The 23,465-nt window shown below is 37.9% G+C and overlaps 1 protein-coding gene across 1 annotated transcript in view; it reads right to left on the reverse strand.

Annotated features, from left to right (window-relative positions):
* The window catches only part of FBXL17 (F-box and leucine rich repeat protein 17), a 521,801-nt gene that overhangs the window by 477,684 nt on the left and 20,652 nt on the right, over nucleotides 1-23,465 (reverse strand). The window contains exon 4 of the mRNA XM_070792153.1: nucleotides 1,382-1,513. Coding sequence (XP_070648254.1) covers nucleotides 1,382-1,513 — 132 coding nt within the window. The remainder of the gene's footprint in view (nucleotides 1-1,381; nucleotides 1,514-23,465) is intronic.

Here is a 23,465-nt window from a genome sequence, read left to right on the forward strand (position 1 = left end):
TAAATGTAAAGAGGAATAGGAAGTATTTTTATTATGTAATTTTAGAGAAACATATAATTCTATGTGTTAATAAAAGCATATACTTTTAATTCAATGTTTCAATTTTTTTCTTACTATAATCTTATAAAAAAAAAAAAAGCATTATCTTACTTGAAGTGCTGAGGTTTCTTAGAGACTTTTCAAAACTTACCTTAATACATGAGAGGTATTACTAAATTTTGTAAACTAACTCTAAGGAGGGGGGAGCAACAAAAAGATCTCTTCATTTGCAGATAGAGTTAAAAAGCACATCTTCTTTATAAATCTGATACACGGTCAGGACCATCTTGCCTACATTTTAATGTAGAGTATTTTTTCGACATCAAGAACTCTACTAATGCCTCTGCAGTGACAACTTTTTCTGTTAAAAAGTTTTCTCTTTCTATACTGCATACTCATCAAATCAAAGTTAAATGAATTTGGAATATTATTCTGCTATAAAAAGGAATGAAGCTCTGATACATGCTACAACACAAATGAACTTTGAAAAAATATGGTAAGGCAAAGAAGGTAGATACAAAAGACCACATATTGTATTCTGTTTATATGAAATGCCTGGAACAGACAAATCCATGGAAACCAAAAGTAGACTACCAGTTGCCATGAGCTAGAAGAAGGCGGAATGAAGAGGGACAGCTAATGGACACAAAGTTCCTTTATGGGATAATAAAACCATTTTAGAACTAGTGATGATGACTGCATAACTTTATGAATATACTAAAAAATACTGAATTGTACATTTTTAAAAGGTATATTTTATGATATGTAAAGTATATCTCAAAAAGAGAAAATTACATGGTTTTAAACAGTGTGTATGATTATCTACACATGTGCTTAAAACATAATATAAATTCTATGTAACACTCTAAAACCTATGTAACTACCAAGATTATCTGTCTCAATTTACTGAATCCCATTTTATGCCATACTAAGTGAAAGGCTCTATTTCACAAATGTACATCTTCTTGACTGTTAAAAATCCCTAACTATCTAAAATTATTATAACCCCTAGGGGAGTCAGAAGGAATGACAACTACATACTCATGTTTGGCAGCCAAATTTCATTTTTTCCAATTAATTTTTACCACTGTCACAGTTTAGGAAAAAACACATTAACACATGCTAATGAAGAATTTTTAACATGTAAGTACCACATATAAGCAAGCATCCACATGACTATAAAATCAAATTATAAAAATCACTGTTTTCAGAAGATTCTTGCTTTGAAGTAGAATTTGCCTCTAAACCACCAAAAGAAATCAGCAGAAAAAACCTGATAACACTGCGTTATAAGGAATTCAAGAGTTAAATGAAAAACAGAAGGATGATAAGAAGTACTTACTAATTTGTTTTCCTGCATGTATATTCTCTGTAATTTCAGACAGCCCTTAGCTATGACGATCATGCCTTCATCTGAGATCTTGTAACACTGGCCGAAATGAATATCTTTCAGTTCTCTGCATTTCGACCCCAGCTGTAAATAAAGAGATTCCGCTGAATGCTCCAAAAATAACAAAGTCAACATATTTCTAGAGGGATTTCCAAACAACTTTTTAAATAGCTATACCAAAGTTAAATAATTATTTATCAATTCCTCTTAAAATAGAATGCAGGCAATCTCTCATTTAAAACACTGCTGTGTAAGCCCTGTGACCTTCTAATCATTTCCTTGCTTCAACTGCCTCACACTCTCCATCCACCAAAAGGCCTAGGTTCCTTTACACTTCAAATTTGTATCTGTGTTACTCTTAAGTCTTTTTATCAGTCATACTGTTAGACTGAAAGGAATAGAGGTCCAAGGGATAAAACCAAAGTCCAAGAAGTGAACCATGATGCAGTGAGTGAGTGAACGAGTGCTTAGTTCATGAGATTCTGCTTCCAGCTCTGACTGCCCGCAATGTGTCCTTTTTCTCCATCGGCCCATTGACACTGTGATAGAGAAAAAAGACTGAATGTGCTAGAGCCAATATTCCAGTTAACACTTATTTACACACTTACTGCAAACACCAAAAGAAAAGGGACTAGTGATTTCCTGATTACTTTCCTCAAGTGTACATTAAAAAGTTACAAGTATAATGTCCCCCTTAAAAAACATGAAGCACCATATAGAACAAATTATATACATTTCTTTCCAAAATCTAGAGTAGAAATTAGATAATTAAAGCAAACGATAAATAAACATTGTTTTATGAGTGTTACATATGAAGAAAGTCATCTTAGATAAAATGAGAAAATTTAGTAAAAATCTATAAATCAAAAATTATCTAAAAAGTTACATTAAAACAAGAAACCCAGTGTTGACAAGAGTTCAAAGTGTATAAATTATTACTAAAAATCATGGAGAATTTAGAAACTTTTTTAAATTTTATAAAATAGGCCTGAAAATTATATGACTCGGCATCTAAATATTTACCAAAAAATGTAAGAAGAATGGATAATTGACTAGATGTACAGTAAAGTCAACACACTAAAAGTTAATTATACAACCTAGATAGTGGGTATTCAGGTGTCCATTCTAAAATTCTTTCAAATTTTCCATGTATTTAAAATTATTCATAACAGATTATTGAAATAATTAACTAAAGGTGTTTGGTAACAGTTAGCTACAAGAAATTAGCACAAGACTTTTTTAAATAGTAAAATAGAGAAAATAACTTAAAGTTATAAATTATGGTGTTTGCATAAAATTGAATATTAGATAACCATTAAATTGAAATAATCTTGGTTCATTTCCAAGGAAAACCATTCAATATCACATTAATCGAAGTCTATGCCCCAACCACTAATGCCAAAAAAACTGAAGTTGAACAGTTATTATGCATACCTACCAGAAGTAGGTCTAGTTACTTCTAGAAATAATGCCAAAAAAAAAGATGTCCTTTTCACCATAGGGGACTGGAATGCAAAAGTAGGAAGTCAAGAGATACCTGGAGTAACAGGCAAATTTGGTCTTGGAGAAAAATTAAGCAGGTCAAAGGCTAACAGAGTTTTGCCAAGAGAATGCACTGGTCATAGCAAACACCCTCTTCCAACAACACAAAAGACTACACATGGACATCACCAGATGGTCAATACCGAAATCAGACTGACTATATTCTTTGCAGTCAAAGATGGAGAAGCTCTATAAAGTCAGCAAAATCAAGACCGGGAGCTGACTGTGGCTCAGATCATAAACTCCTTATTGCCAAATTCAGACTTAAATTGAAGAAAGAAGGGAAAACTATTAAGCTGCACAGGTATGACCTAAATCAAATCCCTTCAGATTACACAGTGGAAGTGAGAAATAGATTCAAGGGATTAGAACTGATAGAGTGACTGAAGAATTATGGACGGAGGTTCGTGACACTGTACAAGAGACGGTGATAAAAACCATCCCCAAAAAACAGAAAGGCAAAAAACAAAACGGTTGTCTGAGGAGGCCTTACAAACAGCTGAGGAAAGAAGAGAAGTGAAAGGCAGAGAAAAGGAAAGATATACCCATTTGAATGCAGAGTTCCAAAGAATAGCAAGGAGAGATAAGAAAGCCTTCCTCAGTGATCAGTGCAAAGAAATAGAGGAAAACAATAGAATGGGAAAGACTAGAGATCTCTTCAAGAAAATCAGAGATACCAAGGGAACACTCCATGCAAAGATGAGCACAATAAAGGACAGAAACAGTATGGACAGAAGCAGAATACACAGAACTATACAAAAAAAGATCTTAATGACCTAGATATCCAAGATGGTGTGATCATTGACCTAGAGCCAGATATCCTGGAATGTGAAGCCAAGTAGGCCTTAGGATGCATCAGGACAAACAAAGCTAGTGAAGGTGAAAGAATTCCAGCTGAGCTATTTGAAATCCTGAAAGATGAAGCTGTGAAAGTGCCACACTTTTCCAAATATGCCAGGAAATTTGGAAGAATCAGCAGAGGCCACAGGACTAGAAAAGGTCAGTTTCCCTTCCAATCCCAAAGAAAGGCAATGCCAAAGAATGCTCAAACTACCACACAATTGCACTCATATCGCATGCCAGCAAAGTAATGCTCAAAATCCATCAAGCTAGGCTTCAACAGTATATGAACCGAGAACTGCCAGATGTACAAGCTATTTCAACAAGGCAGAGGAACCAGAGATCAAATTGCCAACATCCATTGGATCACAGAAAAAGCAAGCTAATTCCAGAAAAACAGCTACTTCTGCTTCATTGACTACACTAAAGCCTTTGATTTCAGGCAGTTCTACACTGACTGACTAATAATTTCTACCAGTGAATCCAAAAGGAAATCAGTCCTGAATATTCACTGAAAGGACTGATGCTGAAGCTGAAGTTAGCTCCAATACTCTGGCTATCTGATGGGAAGAAATGACTCAGTGGAAAAGGCCCTGATGCTGGGAAAGATTGAAGGCAAGAGAAGGGGATGACAGAGGATGAAATGGTTGAATGGCATCGCCGACTAGATGGACATGAGTTTGAGCAAGCTTCAGGAGTTGGTGATGGACAGGGAAGCCTGGCGTCTGCAGTCCATGGGGTCGCAAAGAGTCGGACACGACTGAGCGACTGAACTGAAAGCCTTTGACTTTGTGGAGCACAACAAACTGTGGAAAAGTCTTAAAGAGACTGGAATACCAGACCACCTGACCTGCCTCTTGAGAAACCTATAAGCGGGTCAAGAAGCAAGTTAGAAACAGACATGGCACAACAGACTGGTTCCAAATCGGGAAAGGAATACATCAAGGCTGTATATTGTCACCCTGCTTACTTTATATGCAGAGTACATCATGAGAAAGGCCAGGCTGCATGCAGCACAAGCTGGAATCAAGATCGCTGGGAGAAATATCAATAACTTCAGATACGCAGATGACACCACCCTTATGGCAGAAAGCGAAGAGGAACTAAAGAGCATCTTGATAAAGGTAAAAAAGGAGAGTGAAAAAGCTGGCTTAAAACTCAACATTCAAAAAACTAAGAATATGGCATCCCATCCCATTACTTCATGGCAAACAGATGGTGAAACAATGGAAACAGTGGCAGACTTTATTTTTGGGGGCTCCAAAATCACTGCAGATGATAACTGCAGCTATGAAATTAAAAGACTTGCTCCTTGGAAGAAAAGCTATGACAAACCTAGACAACATATTAAAAAACAAAGACATTAATATGCTGACAAAGGTCCGTAGAGTCAAAGCTATGGTTTTTCCAGTAGACATGTATGGATGTGAGAACTGGACCATAAAAAGGCTGAGCGTTGAAGAACTGATGCTTTTGAACTGTGGTGTTGGAGAAGACTCTTGAGAGTCCTCTGGACTGCAAGCAGATCAGTCAGCCAGTCCTAAAGGAAATCAACCCTGAATATTCATTGGAAGGACTGATACTGAAGCTGAAGCTCTAATACTGTGGCCATCTGATGTGAAAAGCTGACTCATTGGAAAAGACCCTGATGCTGGGAAAGATTGAAGGCAGGAGGAGAAGTGGACGACAGAGGATGAGATGGTTGGATAACATCACTGACTCAATGGACATGAGTTTGAGCAAGCTCCAGGAGATGGTGAAAGACAAGGAAGCCTTGTGTGCTGCAGTCCATTGGGTAACAAAGAGTCGGACATGACGGAGTAACTGAACAACAACAACAAAAAAAAACTGAAGTAAACACTTGACAAATAAAATGTAAACTGTACATATTTTTATAATATAATTCTACTAATTATGAATGTTTATGTATACACATACATATTTAAACATATACATATGTATAGAAAGGAGATGAAATATACACCCAAGTGTTTACAGTAGTTATTTCTGATCGGTACAATAATGGGTATTGTTTTTTTTTCTTTTTTACCAATCTTCTCACATCTTTTTGCAAATAAATCATTTGTAAACAAAAACTTCCAAGTTTTGTTTCAAATAAAGTAAGAAAGATACACAATTTCAACTATTTTTCTAGGAATGGTGATATACACAAGGCATGTTATTTTAATCTAGGTAACACAATAACCAAATATATATTCCACTGGAAATATAAACTCCATGAAGACAGAGATTTCACTAATGTAGCCCTGGTGCCCATGTCTAATAGTCAGCTGATACTTAGTAAATATTTGTTGAATGACTGAAAAGGTTGATCAGAGTTTTTCATTGTAAAGAAGTCTTTTTGAAAAATGGACAAATAAAGGGATCCATGATTATGGTCCCATATACTACCGTGTTCTATTTAATTCAACAGTTCTAAATTGGGTCCACAGGTGGAAATCAAGGATTCCAGGTAAATGCAAAAGGGAAAAAAAAAGGTAAATTTTTATTTACTTGCTATTCTCTAATGAACTTTAACCTCTCCTTCACTTATTAACAGACAATCATAGTAGTTTAGCAGTATGCATAACTCTATAAACAATAGGAAGCAAAAATAATCTCATGTAACGTTACTGCTGTTGCAGATACAGTGACATAGCATTTTTGTCATCAATTTTCATCACGTTCGTTAGATGTGCTACCAGATCTTACAATACATTAAAAAGGCACATATATTTCTAGAACAAACATACATGTTACTCAGACCAGAGAGCTGAATTGAAAGTCAGTAAGTGAAGAAAGCAGAGCAGTAGTATCTTAGCTCACAACCAACACACCCAACAAGGTCACATGTGTACAGCAGTGAGGGCAAGGCTGGTGTGGAAGACACCAGGGTTCCTGAGAAGTGCAGTAAAAAAGCAGTCAGCCCCTCAGAGCACCGCCCACTGCTGCAGAGCCCGCCCCTGCCCCGCTCAGACAGCAGGGAAAGACGGGTTTACCGAGGGTCGTGCACCACAGAGGGCCGTGCACCACAGAGGGCCGTGCACCACAGCGTCCTCCGACGGGGGCAGGCCATTGGCAGACGAGAGCAACAGCACACTTCTGAAAATGTGAGGATGATTGTTTTCAAAGCGAAAATGGAGGAATTAAAAGAAATAACTCCATAAAATGTTCCAGGATGAGAGGATACGGACTTCCAGACCAAAAGGACTCACCCGTACATCTAACCACAAATGACAAAAGAAGATCTATGCCAAGGCAAATCATCATAAAGTTTCGTAACTGTGGGTATAAAAAATATTCTGCAGATCGCTAGTAAGAAACAGATTTCATACAGAGGGTTAAAGATGAAAATAGCATCAAACTTCTTAATGACAACACTGAAAGAAAGCAATAGAGCAACGCCATTAAATACTGAAGGAAAATTATTTCAAATCTATGATTCTATTAAGTGTGAGGGGTAGAAAAGAGACATTTTGACACGTGCAAATTCTCAAAAAAGACTTACGTCCCATATATTCATACATCCCATACATTCATACATCCCATACAGGAAGTGATCACAGTCTGTGCTCTATAAAACATAAGAATACATCCAGAGAAACAAGGCATGACGTCTAGGTAATAGGACATCTCACAGAACAGCAAGAAGAAGAAAACATTGAAAATAACAGTGACGGTAAGACACTAAGATGACCATTAATGCAAAAGTAGGACAGGGGAGCCTGGTGGGCTGCCGTCTATGGGGTTGCACAGAGTCGGACATGACTGAAGTGACTTAGCAGCAGCAGCAGCAGCATACATTCAAGAAGTCCAGACTGTTGTCTGCTTTAAGAAAATAAATTTAACTAAGCATCTATATATAGATACTAAAACAGGTGGGGGGAGCTGTGGGCTCCATCACTGTTAAGATATAAAAACTAGTAAAGTAAATGAGGACAAAAGGTATTTATTCATTTTGATAAAAACAAAATTCCAAATGGAAAAAAGGTAAGTACACAATTATAAAATGTAAATACTGAATACTTATTTAATCAAAATTAGAACTATTTTGATACTCTGAAGGGATAGGAGATAGAAAAGGATAAGTGAGCTAAATCCTCATCTTTCCATAGCAAGGAAACAGCACAAATGTTCTAAAATGAATAAATCAAGAAAACACACACAGAAACAGACAGGAAATGCTTCTCTACTATTGCGTCCTTCCTGTGAACTCTGGTCTAACTCCTGGTCTCTACACGGATTATTAATTAGCTTACATTAATAAACTGAATATGTTCAGTTCATCTCTGTTCTTTTGCCCCTTGAGAATAAACTGCCCACAAGGAGCACCCTACTTCTACACTTGCAGGACACTGCTGATTCAGCCTAGTGAACGATGACTATGCCCACTGACCAAACTATAGCATTTGCATTAACAGATGTATTCAACTCTCTTAGTAAGCAACATTCCCAATCTAGCCTTTCTGTGTATTAAAGCTGGTGTTTTCCCTCTGCCACTATTCCAATGTCTTATTTGTCAATTTATTCAGATACTGAGCAATAAAGAGACCTCAACACTTAGTGCACCAGCCAGGATTACTGAGAAACAGAAGAGAATCTGGATAAAAGAAGTAACAGGTGTCTATAAGACTCTTAGACATCAACGTCTGTGGACAGCTTGGTAGAGTCTCATGTTAAAACAGGTAAGTTATACTGCTGCAAAGGTCCATTTAGTCAAAGCTATGGTTTTTCTAGTAGTCATGTCTGGATGTCAGAGTTGGACTGTGAAGAAAGCTGAGCACAGAAGAACTGATGCTTTTGAACTGTGGTGTTGGAGAAGACTCTTGAGAGTCCCCTGGAGTCTCCCCTCTAAAGGAGATCCAACCAGTCCATCCTAAAGGAAACAGTCCTGAATATTCACTGGAAGGATTGATGCTGAAGCTGAAACTCCAATACTTTGGCCACCTGATGCGAAGAACTAACTCATTGGAAAAGACCCTGATGCTGGGAGGGATTGGGGGCAGGAGGAGAAGGGGACGACAGAGGATGAGATGGCTGGATGGCATCACTGATGCGATGAACATGAATTTGGGTTATCTCCGGGAGTTGGTGATGGACAGGGAGGCCTGGTGTGCTGCGGTTCATGGGGGGGTCGCAAAGAGTTGGACACAACTGAGCGACTGAACTGAACTGAATACTGCTGCAGTCTGGAAGAGATGTTTAAACCAATTACATGGTGTTTTGACCTTAGCAAGTAGCTCTGATGCCTTTATCTACAAACAAGTGACTGTGACTTTCCATAGAGCAAACAGCCACATGGGCAGGCATACATACATAAGAACCATGGTAATGGTCTCAACAGATATGAGCAGCACAGGACCCTAATAACTTACTAGGGAAGAGCGTCTCGAGGGACAATCACCATCATTTAGTCTCACTGAAGAAACTGATGTTCTATTTTAGACAACCTCATTGAAAATACTAGGAAAGACTGCATCCATATTGGTGTTTATCTGTACTAGTCACGTTACCCCAAATGAATGTTCTAAAGTTCCAGGAATAAATTTAATCAAGAAGGTAAAAGATCTGTACTCTGAAAACTATAAAACAATGATGAAAGAAACTGAAGATGACACAAATAAATGGAAAGATAAACCATTCACGTGGACTAGAAGAATATTGTTAAAATGACCATACTAACCAAAGCAGTCTACATATTCAGTGCAATAGCTATCAAAATACCAATGGCATTTTTCACAGAACTAAAACAAATCATCATAAAATTTATATGAAACCACAAAAGACTTCAAATAAAGCAATCCTTAGGAAAAATAAAAAAGCTGGAAGCATCACATGCTTGATTCCAAGCTATACTAGAAAGCTACAGTAATCAAAACAGTATGACACTGGCACAGAAACAGGCACAGACCAACGGGACAGAACAAAGAGCCCAGAAATAAACACACACACACACACATATTCACACCCAGCCTGCCCTTCAACGCTATTTGCACCTGACATGCCAGGCACAACCCGAACTCTCATTCTTCCAGTAAATGGTCTTAGGCACCTAAGACACAGAACCCAGGATGTCATTTAGGAGGCTATGAATCTCCATCAAGTCAAGTCCAATATCTGGTTCCCTAGGAAAGGTGCATGTTGAATGAACAGTAATAGAAACTCTCCTCTAACTCTAATGTGTCAAGGGTACCCATCAGTCAACTCTGAAGGAAAGCATTTAATACAAAGGGTATTATCACTTAAATGAAGCCACCTATTAATCCATGGTTCATATTAGCACATGACAGCAATTAGAACTATAGACTAAATTAATATAAAAAGGATTATCCTTATCTTTTCCTCTTTATAACAGTCATTTAAGATTCTTTTCCTTTAAGATTATTTACAGTTTTGCTCCAGAACCTTGAGTGTTAGTGCCTCAGTCATGTCCAACTCTTTGTGATCCCATGGATATAGACCACAGGGCTCCTCGGTCCATGGAATTCTCCAGACAGGAATACTGGAGAGGGAAGCCATTACTTTCTCCAGGGGGTCTTTTCAACTCAGGGATCGAACCCAGGTCTCCTGAAGTGCAGGCAGATTCTTTACTATCTGAGCCACCAGGGAAGCCCCTAGAACTCCAAAGGTATTTTTCAAAATTTTCTCTAAAATACTTGGAGATGAAAAATAAATAAATAAAAAATAAAATACTTGGAGATGATTTTCCCTGAACCTCAAAATTTACTTAAAATTTTGCACACTACCCTTAAGAATTTACAGAAGAAAATATGTTTTAACAAGCTATTTGCTGTTACTGGGTTATTTTTATAAATAACAACAAAACAAACACCTTAGGAAGAGTATAATTCGACAAAGAATCTAGATAACTGAAACCACAACACAGAACCACTGGGATAGAAGTAAGATTAGGTTTTCCAAGGTCACAGGAAAGTTTTTCAAAACCAGTAGTAAAAACATATTTTTAAAACATGAGGTATGCCTTCAATAGAAGAGGAAATTTGTTCCTTCTTTCCATTCCTGATATATCACCACTGTCACTATTATACATATGCAAGAAAGCAGTGAAAAAACCTAATCCATATCTTATAGTAACTTCACCCAACTACACTAAATACTCATGTCTGTGAAATCATAAAAATAACAATGTCATAATTTGATTCAGTAGTTTCATTGGTAGTAGAGGAACACAAACAACGAGATATGAAAGAAAGCAAAGCAAATTTTTCAAACTGCCACTCATCTGACCCACTTTAAGGACTCAAATTTGAATCTTTTTCCTAGATTTATGTTGTTTGACTTTATGAAACACTGAAAACATTATGCAAGTGATAAGCCAGACGCAGAAGAATTAGGAGTGTACGAGTCCACCTACATGAGGTAGCTAGAATAGGTCCTGAAAGTCCACTAATCAGAAATCAGAATAGAGCCCACGATGGTTACACAACATGGTGAACATACGTAATGCCACTGAATCGCACACTTAAAAGCTGTTAAAATGAAAAACTTGCTAAAATAGTAAATATTAAGAAGATTCTACCACAGTAAAAAAAAAAAAAAAACACCACCACCACATTGAAAAAACAAATGCCAGGAAAACTTGAGATTAAAAAAATAAATAAATAAGTCAACAGAAAATGATGTTTCTTTCCAAACCTGTTTTTCTAATTATAATTATTTTAACATAATTACATTAGATATTAAATAAACTGACTTAAATGAGAAAGAAAAAGAAAGCTCATGCTATAAAAAGTTGGTTGAATGTTCTACATTCAATGAGAACAAGCCATAAAAACATGCCAATAAATTAGTTTCCAGTAAGACACTATAAAATTATAAAATATTGAGAAAATCACAATTTCAAAGAAGCTGCACCCATATTCCTGTCCCACTTCAATTTTTAATAAAAACTGAAAATCAGCAGTGCCACATCATTGTTATACTTTAAATAAAATCTATCCATCCATCACATGCTCAGTCACGTCCGACTCTTTGCGATCCGATGGACTGCAGCCCACCAGCCTCCTCCGTCCATGAGATTCTCCAGGCAAGAATATTGGAGTGGGCTGCCATTTCCTCCTCCAGGGGATCTTCCTGACCCAGGAATCAAACCTGTGTCCCCAGCATTGCAGGCAAATTCTTTACCGCTGAGCCATCGGTAAATCTATATAAGTAAAATAAAGTAAAACTCTATCTCTAATTCAAGAAAAAGGCCTTGACTCTATATCAAAAGATTCACTAAATGAATCTACAATTATATAACACTTTTAATTAAAATGTTTATCAAACATATTGATTTTGTGATTCTATCATTTAACTGAATTTCAGTTAACTGACCAACTTCCATTCTCAGGCCCATTAGGTGAGAAGACTTACACTGAATTTTAACAATGCACACCTGTACCTCACTGGGTTGTGGAGATTTTTTTAAAAATAACAATCAGAAATGCTTACTGGCACACTGAAAAGCATATAAAAGTACTAAGTAAACATTTTATACATTATAATTACTATCAATGGGTATAGAAGGAAGCTATTAGAACACTATTCACTAGGATTCATGAGAACAGAAGTTTTTATAAGTACTATAAAGATAAATTCCCATGAAGAGGCCTTCTTGAATTATATGAAGCCTCAATACTCCCAGTTACAGATGGAAAATATTTTCTATAGTCATTGAATTGTACATCTCAGCTTAAAATCCTAGAATATGGTCTCAAATGACAAGATTCAGAAATCAAGCAAAACAGAAAGAGAATATTGGCTCCATAACTTCCCAACTATGTGAACGTGGGTAAGTTACTTAAATTTCAAAAGATTCAATTTTTCATCCTGAAATACTTCAGGGCTACTGTGAAGCTTAAAGTGGATAACAAAATATGAAAGCACAAAATACAATGCCTGTCACATATAAAAAGCACCTAAAATACATTTACTTCCCATTGTCAATTGTGATGCTAATTTAGAGACAGACGGCTTAAAACACTCTTAAACTACTTAACTATAAAACATTTTGATAAAGAATGCTTTTCAAGATCTCTACTTTCTCAGCCTCATTGTAAGTAACAATTATCATTACAGGGATAAAAAATGAGTGTTACGACTTCCCAGGTGGCACCGGTTGGTAAAGAATCCGCCTGCCAATGCAGGAGACACAGGTACCATTCCTGAGTCAGGTAGATCCCCTGGAGAAAGAAATGGCAACCCATTCCAGTATTCTTGCCTGGAAAACTTATGGAGAGAGGAGTCTGGCAGGCTACAGTCCATGAGGTCACAAAGAGTCAGACACGATTAAGCAGGCATACAAGGATGCCATGTGCAGAGGGGAGGAAATGAGCTAGATGGGTTGAGTATGAACTCAAGGCACCTCTGAATATGAATGCCAGCCCTATCACTTACTACTTTATCTCAGATAAATTACTGATAGTCTCTCTGTAACAACTTACTCATCTATAAAAATGAAACAATACCAACCTCACAGAGTGGCAGTAAATCAAGAGAGAAATTAAATGTATGAATATACAGTCAGAATATATGAACAGTGGCTAACACATGGCAGAGCGCCGAAGAACTGATGCTTTGAACTGTTGCGCTCGAGAAGATTCTTGAGAGGTCCTTGGACTACCAGGATATCAAACTTGTGAATCCTAAGATAAATCGATCTTGAATATTCATTGGAAGGACTGATGCTGAAGCTGAAGCTCCAATATGCTGACCACCGGATGCGAAGGGCCAACGCAATGGAAAAGACCCTGATGCTGGAAACACTGAGGGCAAGAGAAGGGAGCGACAGAGGATGAGATGGTTGGATGGCATCACCAACTCACTGGACGTGATTCAGAGCAAACCCCGGGAGATGCTAAAGGACAGGGAGGGCTGGAGTGCCGCAGTCCATGGGGTCACAAAGAGTTGGACACAACTGAGTCACTGAACAGCAACATAAAGGTTACATCTGCTGCTGCTATGTCACTTCAGTCGTGTCCGACTCTGTGCAACCCCATAGACAGCAGCCCACCAGGCTCCCCCGTCCCTGGGATTCTCCAGGCAAGAACACTGAAGGGGGTTGCCATTTCCTTCTCCAATGCATGAAAGTGAAAAGTGAAAGTGAAGTTACTCAGTCGTGTCCAACTCCTAGCAACCCCATGGACTGCAGCCTTCTAGGCTCCTCCGTCCATGGATTTTCCAGACAAGAGTACTGGAGTGGGGTGCCATCGCCTTCTCCATAAAGGTTACATACCTGCTCTTTATTTAACTATCACTACAACATGTAAAGATAGATTAGATGAGACTGAGAGTTTCCTTTATCTCATAGAAATTCAGCATCTAAAAACAAGTAATGTTTCTTTTTTCCTTTATTGTGGTAAAATATATGTAACATAAAAATAGCTATTTTAACCACATTTAGGTATACAATTCAGTGACATTATTTCCATAGTGTTGTGCAACCATCCCCACTATTTCCAAAACTTTTTCATCACCTCAAATAGAAACTCCCTACCCATTAAGCAATAAGTACCCATTCCCTGGGCTTCCCCAGTGGCTCAGTGGTAAAGAATCCACCTGCAATGCAGGAGATGCAGGTTTGATTCCTGGGTCAGGAAGATCCCCTGGAGGAGGACATGGCAACCCACTCCAGTATCCTTGCCTGGAGAATCCCATGGACAGAGGAGACTGGTGGGCTACCATTCACGGGGTCGCAAAGACTCGGACACGACTGAAGCCAACTGAGTACCCATTCTCCACTTCTCCTACCCCATGAAACACTCTACCTACATCTGTCTCTATGTATTTGCCTCTAGTAGGTAATTTATAGGGCTTCCCTGTTGGCTCAGCAGTAAAGAATATGCCTGCAATGCCCGAGACCCAGGAGACCCAGGTTCAATCCCTGGGTTGGGAAGATCCCATGGAGGAGGGCATGGCAACCCACTTCAGTACTCTGGTCTGGAGAATCCCAAGGACAGAGGAGCCTGGCAGGCTACACAGGGTCGCACAGTCAGACGTGACTGAAGCGACTAACAGGGAATTTACGTAAGTAGAACCTTACGGTATTTTTAGTTTGTGTCCGGCCTATTTAACTTGGAATGTGTTTTCAAAATTCACTCACATGGTAACAGGTACAGCATTTCATTCCATTATAAGGCCTAATAGTATTTCATCACGTATACATACATTTCATTCACTCATTCATCTCAATGGGCACTTGGGTTGTTCCTATCCTCTGGCTGTTAAGAATAATGATAAATGAAAACAAGTAAACAAGGATCTATTTGAGTCACTGTTTCCAATCATCTGGGTTATATATTTAGGGAAGAATTACTGGGTCATATGATAGTTCTATGTTTAATCTTTTGATGAACCACCAAATTCTTCCACAGCACACGCAACACTGTTTCTGTTCCTGATCTTAGGGGAAAACTGTTCAGCTATTCACCATTGAGTATATCAGCTGCACGTTAGTCACATACAGCCTTTATCATGTTGAGAAACATGATACCTTTCTATTCCTTTCTATTCTACCTTTCTATTCCTATTCCATTGTGTGCTTTATCAAGGAAAGGAGCTTGACCACCAAATGCATTTTCTGAGCCAATTAAGATGATCATGTGGGTGCTTCTTCCTTCATTCTGGTAACGCAGTACATTACACTGACTGATTTTTGTATGTTGAGTCATCCTTCCATTCATGGGATAAATTATACTTGGTCATAGTATATAATCCTTTTAACATGCTGTTGAATGCTCTTTGCTGTATTTTGTTGAAGATTTCTGCATCTATAGCCATTAAACACATTAGTCTACAGTTGTCTTTGCTTGCAGTGTCTTTCCCTGGCTTCAGAATCAGGGTAATGCTGGCCTCACAGGAATTACCAAGAGTTGCTTTATTTTAAATATTTTGAAAGAGTTTGAGAGACAGATTGGTATTATTTCTTCCTTACCCGTTAGACCAAATTCCAGACTTTGCTTTGTTGAAAGGATTTTTACTACTGATTCAATCTCCTTACTTGTTACAAATCTGCATTCAGATTTTCTACTTATCTCTGCATCAGTTTTGTAGCTTGTACATTTCTAGGAATTTACCCATTTCATCTAGGCTATCCAGTTTTTGTTGTATATAGTTGTTCACAATTTTCTTATATAATCCTTTTTATTTCTATAGTTAGTGGTAATGTCTGCTCTTAAATTTCCCATTTAGTAAGTTGAGTCTTCTTTTTTACTTAAGTCAATCTAGTTAAAGGTTTGTCATTTTTGCTGGTATTTTCAAAGATACCAGTTTTGGTTGCATTGATTTTCTCCATAACTTGTCTGCTTTCTAGCTCATTTTTCTGTGCTCTGGTCATCATTTCCTTCCTTCTGTTAGCTTTGGATTTAGTTTCGTCTTCTTTTGCAAGTGCCTCCAGGTATTAAATTACACACTTCAGTATCCTTCCCGGGATGGACAGAGGAGCCCAGTGGGAGTCCATAGGGTGGCAAAGGGCTGGACACAACTCAGCAACTGAGCAAGCATGCCAGGTGTCCAATTAAGTCCTCCAGGCGTGCAATTAAGTTACTTATTTCAGATTTTTCTTCTGTTGTAAACATAAACTTTTACACTATAAATTTCCTTCTGAACACTATTTTTGTTGTCATAATTTTGGTATATTGTATTTTCATTTTCATTCAATATATTTTCTAATTTTCCTTGTGATTTCTTCATTGTCCCATTGGTTGTGTAAGAGAATATTATTTACCTTACAGATACTTGTGTATTTTCCAGTTTTATGTTATTGATTCTTAGATTCACGTCATTATGGTCAAAAAAGATTCTTGTTTGGCTTCAATCTTCCCAAATTTATTAAAAGTTGTTTGTGATTGGAAATACGGTCTAACTTTGAGACTATTTCACACACACTCTTTTGTTGCTGCTGCTGCTGCTGCTGCTAAGTCGCTTCAGTCATGTCCGACTCTGTGGGACCCCATAGACGGCAGCCCACCAGGCTCCCCCATCCCTGGGATTCTCCAGGCAAGAACACTGGAGTGGGCTGCCATTTCCTTCTCCAATGCATGAAAGTGAAAAGTGAAAGTGAACTCGCTCAGTCGTGTCCAACTCTTAGCGACCCCATGGACTGCAGCCTACCAGGTCCCTCTGTCCATGGGATTTGCCAGGCAAGAGCACTGGAGTGGGTGCCATCGCCTTCTCCACTTTTGTTGCTAAGTGCAGTCTACTGTATGCATCTGTCAGCAGACACTTACTGTGACTGGTTTACAGCACTGTGCAAGCCCTCTGGTTTACTGTTGATCTTTTTCTCATTGTTCTCTCCATTAGTGAAAGTAGGGTATTAAAATCTCCAACTATTAATGTGTAACTGTCTTTTCCTCCCTTTAAGTCTTTATATATTTAAGAGCATTTTTCCTTTATATATTTAGGAGCTGTGTTGTTTGGGTCATATGCTTGTAACTGCTGCATTTTCCTGATGAATTGAAATTTTTATCAATCTATAATGACCTTCATTGCTTCCAGTAACCTTTTTACTTAAAATTTTTTTTCATAATAATACAGATCCTTCTCAATTTACAACAGACTTAATTCCTGATAAACCTGTAAGTTGAAAATATCATAAGTCAAAAATGCATTAATACACCTAATTTACTGAACACCACAGGAGAGCCTAGGCTACCATAAACAGGCTCAGAACCTTATATTAGCCTATAGTTGGGCAAAACCACCCAACATGAAGCCTACTTTATAATAAAGTGTTGAGTACCTTGTATAATTTCAACAAAAGTGAAAGAGAGAACCGCAGTATGGGTACAGAATGGCTGTCACTGTGACAGCTGTTTACCCTCGTGACTGTGTGCCTGACTGGGAACCACAGCCCACTGTCACCATCCAGAAACCTGAGTGTTGCATCACATACTGCCAGCCCAGGAAAAGATGAAAATTCAAAATCTGAAGTACAGCACCTATTGAATGCATATGGCTTTCACACCATCATAAAGTCAAAAAATTATTAAGGCAAAACACCATAAGTTGAGGAGCACTACAGCTTTCCTTGGTTATTAGAATTTGAGTGGAATAATTCTTTCCATTTGTATTAACTTTCAACCTCATTGTGTCAATATCTAAAAGGAATGTTTTTTTAGACTTTATATGCATGGCTGATTTTTTTTTTATTCTGCCAATCTTTGCCCTTTAATTAGAGAACTTAATCCAATTATAATCAAAGTAAGTTCTGCAGTCATGAAATTAAAAGATGCCTGCTCCTTGGAAGGAAAGCTATGACAGACCTAGACGGCTTATTACAAAGCAGAGATATCACTTTGCCAACAAAGGTCCATATAATCAAAACTATGGTTTTTCCAGAAGTCATGTATGGATGTGAGAGCTGGACCATAAAGAAAGCTGATTATCCTAACTTTCCAAAGAAATTCTCTCCCTGGCTTTTTCCCCTCAGGCCTTGTGTGATCCAGTGCATGATTCAGCCATAATCTTTTGCCCCAACTGCAGATTTTTGTATTTGCTTACAATATCCACCCTGAATGTATTTTGAATTAGGTGAAATAAATATGAGCATCGTACATGAGTCCTTTAAGAAGCTCCCAAGCAGGTTAGAATACACAAACCCAGTAAACTGGGAATAAAGTCTGCTCTGCTCCCTCTGGAAGCAGGGGCACACACTGGGAGCACACGCTGCTTCTTCAGTGTTGCTGCCAAGCTGGGGAAGGTAGGAGGCACAGACAGGTAAAGTGTCACAAAGCTCTATCACTGTTTTTAAACTGCCTTTCCCCTGCCCCAGCATTCACTCTGCTGTCAAACACTATTTTTCTGAGTTCTGGCAAAGTTGGTTCTAATGATTTCTGTTTGTTTTCAAATGTTTCTGTGGAGGAATGGGGTTTGGGAGCTGTCCACTCCATCATTCTGCTGATCTTACTTTACATATTTATTTTTAAAGGCCTAAAATCCCATAATAGAGCAAGACCCAAATTTACTAATGCAACATCTATTATTTTGTACATTTTAATCTAGGAGATGCCTTCAGTGGCTATTTCCAGAATTTCTACAGAGATCCATTAACTGGATTGAGGGGTTAAACTGTTGTAATCAAATACGAGCAGTCACATAAATTATTAACTTAATGGATACAATTTCTTAGATGTCTTTGAATACTTTCACTACTCTGCTGTCTCTTGTTTGCTGTGATGTGCTAGATGGTAGTAAAATACTAGAAAAACATACACGGCCTACTATTCTTAATTAAATAGCTCTTTTTCCCCCTAAATATGTGATTTTAGTTTTACAAGATACATATAAATAACAGAAATATGGCAATGATAATTTTAATAGAAATAAGAATATCAGGATTTCAAGGTGGTATTTCACAAAGAACAGAGAATACAGCCAAAAACAGCCTATCAGGTATTTTCCAAAAGTTTAAGAAACACTGTGAGGTGAATGCAATACTTAACGTATTAAATTTTAGATCCATTACAACTCCAAACTAAAATGATTTACGTAACTGCTTTTATAAACTTAAGTCAAAAAATACATTCAAACAGATGGAGAAATACACAGTTACTTGGACTGGAAGAACCAATATTGTGAAAATGACTACAGTGCCCAAAGCAACCTACAGATCCAAGGCAATCCCTATCAAACTACCAATGGTATTTTTTCACAGGACCAGAAAAAAAAATAATTTCACAATTGGTATAGAACACAAAAGACCCTTAATAGCCAAAACAATCTTGAGAAAGAAAACAGGAGCTGGAGGAATTAATCTTCCTGACTTCCTTGGCTGCCCACGTGGCTCAGTGGTAAAGAACCTGCCTGCCAATGTAGGAGACACAAAAGACGCAGGTTTGATCTCTGGGTCCAGAAGATCTCCTGGAAAAGGAAATGGCAATCCACTTCAGCATTCCTGCCTGGAAAACTCCATGGACAGAGGGGCCTGGGAGGCTACAGTCCATGGGGTCACAAAGAGCTGGACAAGACTGATCACACAGCACGACTTCAGACTATACCTCAAAGATACAGTCATCTAGACAGTATGGTACTGTCACAAAAACAGAAATGCAGACCAATGGGACAAGACAGAAAGCCCAGAGATAAACTATACCCCTACGGGCACCTTACCTTTGACAAAGGAGTAATATACAATGGAGAATACAGTAAGAATACATAGTGCAAGAATATACAAAGGACAAAAGACACCCTCTTCAATAAGTAGGGCTGGGAAAACTGGACAACTGCATCTAAAAAATGAAACGAGAACAACTCCTAACACCATACACAAAAGTAAACTCAAAATGGACTAAAGGCTTAAATGTAAGTTCAGAAACTATAAGCTCTTAGAGGAAAACATAGGGAGTATACTGCTTGACATAAACCACAGCAAGATCCTCTATGACCCACCTCCTATTTATGGAAATAAAAACAAAAATAAACAAGTAGGATCTAATTAAACTTAAAAGCTTTTGCAAAGCAAAGGAAACTATAAACAAGTTAGAAAAATAACCCTCAGGATGGGAGAAAATAATAGCAAACAAAACAACTGACAAAGGGTTAATCTCCAAAATTTACAAGCAGCTCAGGCAGCACTAGAAAAAACAAACAACCCAATCAAAAAGTGGGCAAAAAACCTAAATAGACATTATACAGAGACAAACAGATAGCTAATAAACACATGAAAAGATGCTCAACATCACTCAGTATTAGAGAACTGTGAATCAAAACTACAATGAGGTATCACCTCACACAGGTCAGAATGGCTATCATCAAAAATTCTACAAACAATAAATACTAAAGAGGGTGTGTGCTCTTGCACTGTTGGTGGGAATGCAAATTGATGGAGAAGAGTATGGAGATTCCTTAAAACTCTAGGAATAAAACTACCATATAACCCAACCGTCCCACTACTGGGAACATACCCTGAGGAAACCATAACTGAAAGAGACACATGTACCCCAGTGTTCACTGCAGCGCTATTTACAGCAGCTAGGACATGGGAGCAACCTAGATGTCCGTCAGCAGCTGAGTGCATAAACAGGGTGGAGGAGTACTCAGCCACGACACTGGAGTCAGTTCGAATGATGTAGATGAACCTAGAGCCAATTATACAGAGCGAAGTAAGTCAGAAAGAGAAAAGCAGATGTCACAGATTAACACATACTTATGGAATCCAGAGAGATGCACTGCTGACCCTAGTCGCAGGGCAGCAATGGAAGCAGACTTGTGGACACAGCGGGGGAGGGGGCGGGTGGGATGACCTAAAGCAGAAGATGGGACACATACACTGTCATGTGTGAGACAGCCAGCCGGTGGAGGCTGCTGTACGACGTAAGGAGCTCAAACTCTGTGTTTCACAGACAACCCGCGGGCGTGGGATGGGGTGGGAGGCGGGTTCAAGATTGAGGGGACATATGTACATGTTGATGTGTGGCAGAAACTAACATAATATTGTAAAGCAATTATCCTCTAATTAAAAATAATTTTTTTAAAAAACATATTCATATGGTATTTGCTAAAGTCAACTAACATTATAGTAGTTATGATAAAAATATATTTTTAAAGATACTATCAATAAGATACATGTATACCATTCTAAAACATTTGTCAGTTTTTACTAACAGGAAAATATTCTTAAAACCTTTTAACTTGATCTGTAGAATAAACAATTTAATAGCTATGTTTATGAGTAGAAAAGAAAAAAATACCAGGAAAATTCATCAATTATGAAAGTTCCATCCTAGGCCTTTGAAACTTTATTATACATTTTTAAGTTGTTAATTCACTAAAACTGTAATACATTCCACAGCAGAGCTTATCAAATACCAATGAGAAATTAATTTACTGAGTGAATCAAGATCAATATTTATTTAACATAACAGTATAGAATAGAAAATTATTTCATGAAACCTTTAGTTGTATTTTATGTATACATGAAAAGCCATTCTCTACTATTCTACTCCACAACACTATTCCATCAGAACAAAGAGGCTAAAAGAGGACACACACACCCCCGCCACAGCACAGTCTTAAGCACAGGAAAGGATTACTCCCTGAATTGCAGTGAGGTTCAGAGGCAATTACTTTGAAAAATTACTTGGGATGAACAGAAAGAGAACAGATTCATATACACAGCGGGGGCCGCAGGGGGCGGGCAGGAGAGGGTGAGAGAATCGAGAGAGCAGTACTGAAATGCATACATTTATCACGTGTAAACAGACTGCTAACAGGAAGGTACTGTGTAACGCAGGGAGCTCAGCCCAGCCCTCTGTGACAACCCAGAGGGGTGGGATGGGTTGGGAGGCGGGAGGGAGGTTCAAGGGGGGGACATATATGGATACCCATGGCTGATTCACATTGATGTACGGCAGAAACTAACGCAGCCCTATAAAGCAATTATCTGCATACTAAAAATGAATTTTTTAAAAAAGAAAAATACATAAAAATTTTTTAATTAGGATGAAAAAGACTTAAACTATTTTATTACTTTTATCAGGTTATTTCTTCATATATAACTAATTCATAATTCAGAAACCATAAAAATCTGAAGCAAACTTCTAATCTGTCATAAATTAACAGGTTTCAAAACATGTCACATTCTAGGAAACATTTACATAATTAGTCTCAAAGCTGTAAATATTAGATAAATTCATAGTACTTAAGTGGCATATTAAATCTTGCTCCTTAAAGAACTCTTTAGTTTCCCTCTATTTCAACCATAAATATGACTTTACTATAAGGTGTGTACCATGGCACTCTGCTCAGCTGGCATCTATTTGTGTTACATCAGATTTAAATATATAACAAATTTAATCCATTTCTTAATAAATATATAGACTTTTTAAAATGTTTCACTGCAAAGTATAATCTGCTGAGAAATTTCTAATCACAAAAAAATCACATCATGTCTATAAAATTTATAGTTTACCATAAAGATTATTTTAATAGACTTAACTGTGTAAAATGCTTTGCTAGTGAGTAATCCTGTAAATAGCAGAAACTGTTATTACACAATTAGTCTTTGCAGACAAAATGAATGAACGAATGAATGAATTCGCTCAGTCGTGTCTGACTCTTTGCGACCCCGTGGACTGTAGCCCACCAGGCTCCTCTGTCCATGGGATTTTCCGGGCAAGAATACTAGAGTGGGTTGCCATTCCCTTCTCCAGGGATCTTCCCGACCCAGGGTTGGAACTCGGGTCTCTGGCATTGTAGGCAGACGCTTACCGTCTGAGCCACCAGGGAACTGAAGTGTTCTTACTGCGTAAATCGGACTGACAAACCCAGTACCATTTAGGACAGACTTTCCAAATTCCTTCTAGTGCTCAGTTTTCAGTTAATCCGTATATAGTGCCTAAATTTAGGCATATACATGTTATTTCTGGTTTCATCTAAGATGAGACTTAAATCTAGGACTTCACTGATATTCTGCTTTTACTAGGAAGTATTGGGACTACATCTCAATTCTGAATTTAAAAAACTGTTCTGACAAAGTTCTTAAATGGAATTATTAATAATTAATTCTTTTTTTCAACAAATGTTTGCCTGGGCACTGTGTGTAGAGTGGTGAATGTGCACAGCTTCTGCCTTCATGGAGAGGCTGCCTTATTCAAGGTCGAGGAGAGTACAGTCGATTGGCAAGGAGAACCAGAAAGATAATAAGGCAGCAGGG

This window comes from Bos indicus, chromosome 7, assembly GCF_029378745.1.
Source record: "Bos indicus isolate NIAB-ARS_2022 breed Sahiwal x Tharparkar chromosome 7, NIAB-ARS_B.indTharparkar_mat_pri_1.0, whole genome shotgun sequence".
Lineage (NCBI taxonomy): Eukaryota > Metazoa > Chordata > Mammalia > Artiodactyla > Bovidae > Bos > Bos indicus.